Source organism: Pinus tabuliformis, chromosome 1_2 (genome assembly GCF_031772625.1).
Source record: "Pinus tabuliformis cultivar Carrire ecotype Pingquan chromosome 1_2, CPIR1, whole genome shotgun sequence".
Classification (NCBI taxonomy): Eukaryota; Viridiplantae; Streptophyta; class Pinopsida; order Pinales; family Pinaceae; genus Pinus; species Pinus tabuliformis.
The window spans coordinates 102267688-102270423 of record NC_142298.1 but is presented as its reverse complement, the minus strand read 5'-3'; the positions used below and the strand labels follow the sequence as shown (position 1 = coordinate 102270423).

Below are 2736 nucleotides of genomic sequence, written 5' to 3'. Positions count from 1 at the left end.
TCAGATTACGACAGTGACCGAAGTCCGAAAGGACCTTGGTAGCATCTTACTTTTTGTTAGTGTGTTTGTACTCGAGAATATTGGGTAGACACCGTCTCGGCTAAGCAATGTCGGACAAGGACCCTCAATAATTCTCATATGCTTTTAGTTCTATATATAGTGGATTTGTGTGAGTAGTTAGGCATCGAGTGCGAGTGTGTGAGTGTAAGAGTGTTTGTATTCTGAGCTCTCAGAGACCAGAGACTAGAAAGCTCTACTCTTGAGGCTTAACTTGGTATGTAATATTTTGCTTGAATTAATACTGAAGCCTGCTGGGCCGCCTGTCTGAGGACAGTTTGTTCCAAGATCATCTCAAAGAAGGAGATTGTAAAGCGCATTGAGGAAGCAAAAGGGTCGCGTGTGTCCGCGTATATCTCAGGTTGATGTGAGGAAGTTCCGCTTCAGCACACCTTTCAGAGGTTCAACTAAGTTACGGAGTCCATCATCTTCTAATTTTGGTTTCTTGTACTATCATTATACTTGGTTTTTCCTTTTTCAATCTATCTCTCAGATATCTCTATTTGCCCCTGCTATTAAGACCTCTGATGTTCCAGCTTGTAAATATCATTTTAATAATTTTGGGGATTGTTGAAATACCTCTGAAAGAGGTATGACTCTTCCTGAATTCACTAGCATTTCTCCCGCCTCTTGAATTGTTTCACTCATTGTGCACCTGCATCTCTTTCTCCCTCCTTTTCCAGAGCTGCCCACTCCCGTGTTCTGCGTCCCTTGTGTTTCTAGCTGTTCCAATTGACTTGCTGCAGTTTCCCCTGCCTTCTCTTTATATTTTTGAAAAGTCTCTTTATATAACTGCTTCTACTCTTTAGGTATAAATATTTCATCTAAAAACCTCCATTCCTGTAGCAGTTTCCTCATGATGCACTCCTCTTCTCCTCCTTTATCTTTTTGAATATCTATCTCCATTTGAGTTTGGTCATTTGGTTGTTCCACATTCTCCTCTACCTCTCTTTGTTCCGTGTTTCCCTTGCTTTTATCTTGTTTTTCTGATACTTTTAATATTTCCATTGGCTCCTCATCACTTTCCTCCTTTTCCATTTTTGTTTCCTCTTCCTGAAGGGCTTTGAACTTGTTTGGAGTTTCCAGAGATATATTTTTACTGGGTGGTTGCCTCAGAGGCATTCTTTTTCTTGGTTTTCTTCTAGTGGCCACTTATTTAAATCCCTCTTCCTCTCTTTCTGAATCCTCTGCTGTCTTTTTCTCCTCTTCTTTCTTATCCATTGCTTCCTCTATTCTATTTAAAGGGCATTGTCTGTAAAGATGGATGTATTCATGGCATCTTCTACACTGGAATGGTATATGTTCATAATCCATTGGTTGCTGCCAGACCTCATCATGATATTCTAGCTCGATAAATTCTAGGAGGGGCTCAGTTATATTCATATACACACATATCCTGGCGTAAGACGTGTATCTCCCTCTTTTGGTAGATTCAGCTACTTTCACAAATGACCCTATTGCGTTACCTATCCCTTCAAGGATCTCTGGGTCCCAAAACTCCATTGGAAGCCCAAAAAGTCTGATCCAGATAGGTGCTGCCAACATTTTCTCCTTGTCTGGATTGTAACAGTCTTCCCAGTGGCGGATGAATAGACCAACATTGTTCATGAAATAGGCTCCTCCCTCAAAAATCCTTTCCTTATCTTCCAGGTTAGAAAAAATTACTGTAAAAAAACCTTTGGCCCCCAGTTTTAATTCTATGTGGCCCTTAGGTTTCCATCTCTATTGTATCCATTTGGCCAGATCTTTCTCTGATGGCCAAAACCCAACAAACTTACATCTTAAAGCATAATCTCTCATATAGCTTCTATACTCATCAAGTTTATTATTCGGTATTACAAACCTGGGTTTTTTTCATGCCATTGGGAGATATTTTCCGCTTAATCCCGTCTGCCAACTGGTTCCCTTTGCTGAGTTCTCTCTGTTGTTTACCTTCGGCCCATTCTGCGGTCGAGCCCTACTTGACTCCCCTACTGTCATGTTCCTGTAGGAGGGGATCTCTCCCCTCCCCACACTTGCTACCATTAATCCTTCAGTACCTGCCATATTCTCCTATCTCTCCTTTACTGATATCTGCTGCTTTCCGATTTGATCTATCACAGGAAGGGTCGTGCTCCCTGCACTTGGTCTTCGCTTCAATCTGTGTTCGGGAAAACCGAATCAAACCCTCGCTATCTTTGAAACCCTAGCTCTCCTCCACCCTGCATTTTTCCGCCGAGATTTTTCTAGGTGCAAACTTCGACGAGACATATATTTTCATGCTAAGCAAATTAGAGGAAAAAATGAAGGAAAATGAATAAAATAGAGGCCTCAAAGGTAAAACTACTTTTGAGGATCAGTTCACTTCCTTTTGTCAGTTTAGCATTCTTCTCTCATAATCTTTCACACTTATTGCATTCTCGGAGCATGCTTAGATAACCCTCTTATTCACTTAGATTGGAGAAAGAAGGTGAAGGAAAGCATGAAAATGCAGTGAACAGTTAGATCAATAGATACAGCTGGAGTTTTTTACAGGTAGTAGCTTGTATGTGTGATTTCCATTATTATTTATGGATGCATGGTATATGCATGTGATTCTCTGGTTATGTGTTATAATTGGTATGGATATTTTCCTGGAGTGAAAGTGGTTTTAGCCTTGCCTTTCCATTTGTTTGATAGCCATGGTGTTGTTGGTTTTCC

At 40.7% G+C, this 2736-nt stretch overlaps 1 protein-coding gene across 1 annotated transcript; it reads right to left on the bottom strand.

Moving 5' to 3' along the window:
• Positions 1-1209: 1209 nt before the first annotated feature.
• LOC149204696 (uncharacterized) lies at positions 1210-1665 on the bottom strand. Its single transcript, XM_089397186.1, has one exon. It carries the CDS (start codon positions 1663-1665, stop codon positions 1210-1212), a length of 456 nt encoding a protein of 151 aa, XP_089253312.1.
• Between the last annotated feature and the right edge of the window lie 1071 nt (positions 1666-2736).

Coding starts and splice junctions, on each gene's coding strand:
- LOC149204696 (XM_089397186.1), bottom strand. CDS start 1,665: ATGAACAATGTTGGTCTATTCATCCGCCACTGGGAAGACTGTTACAAT.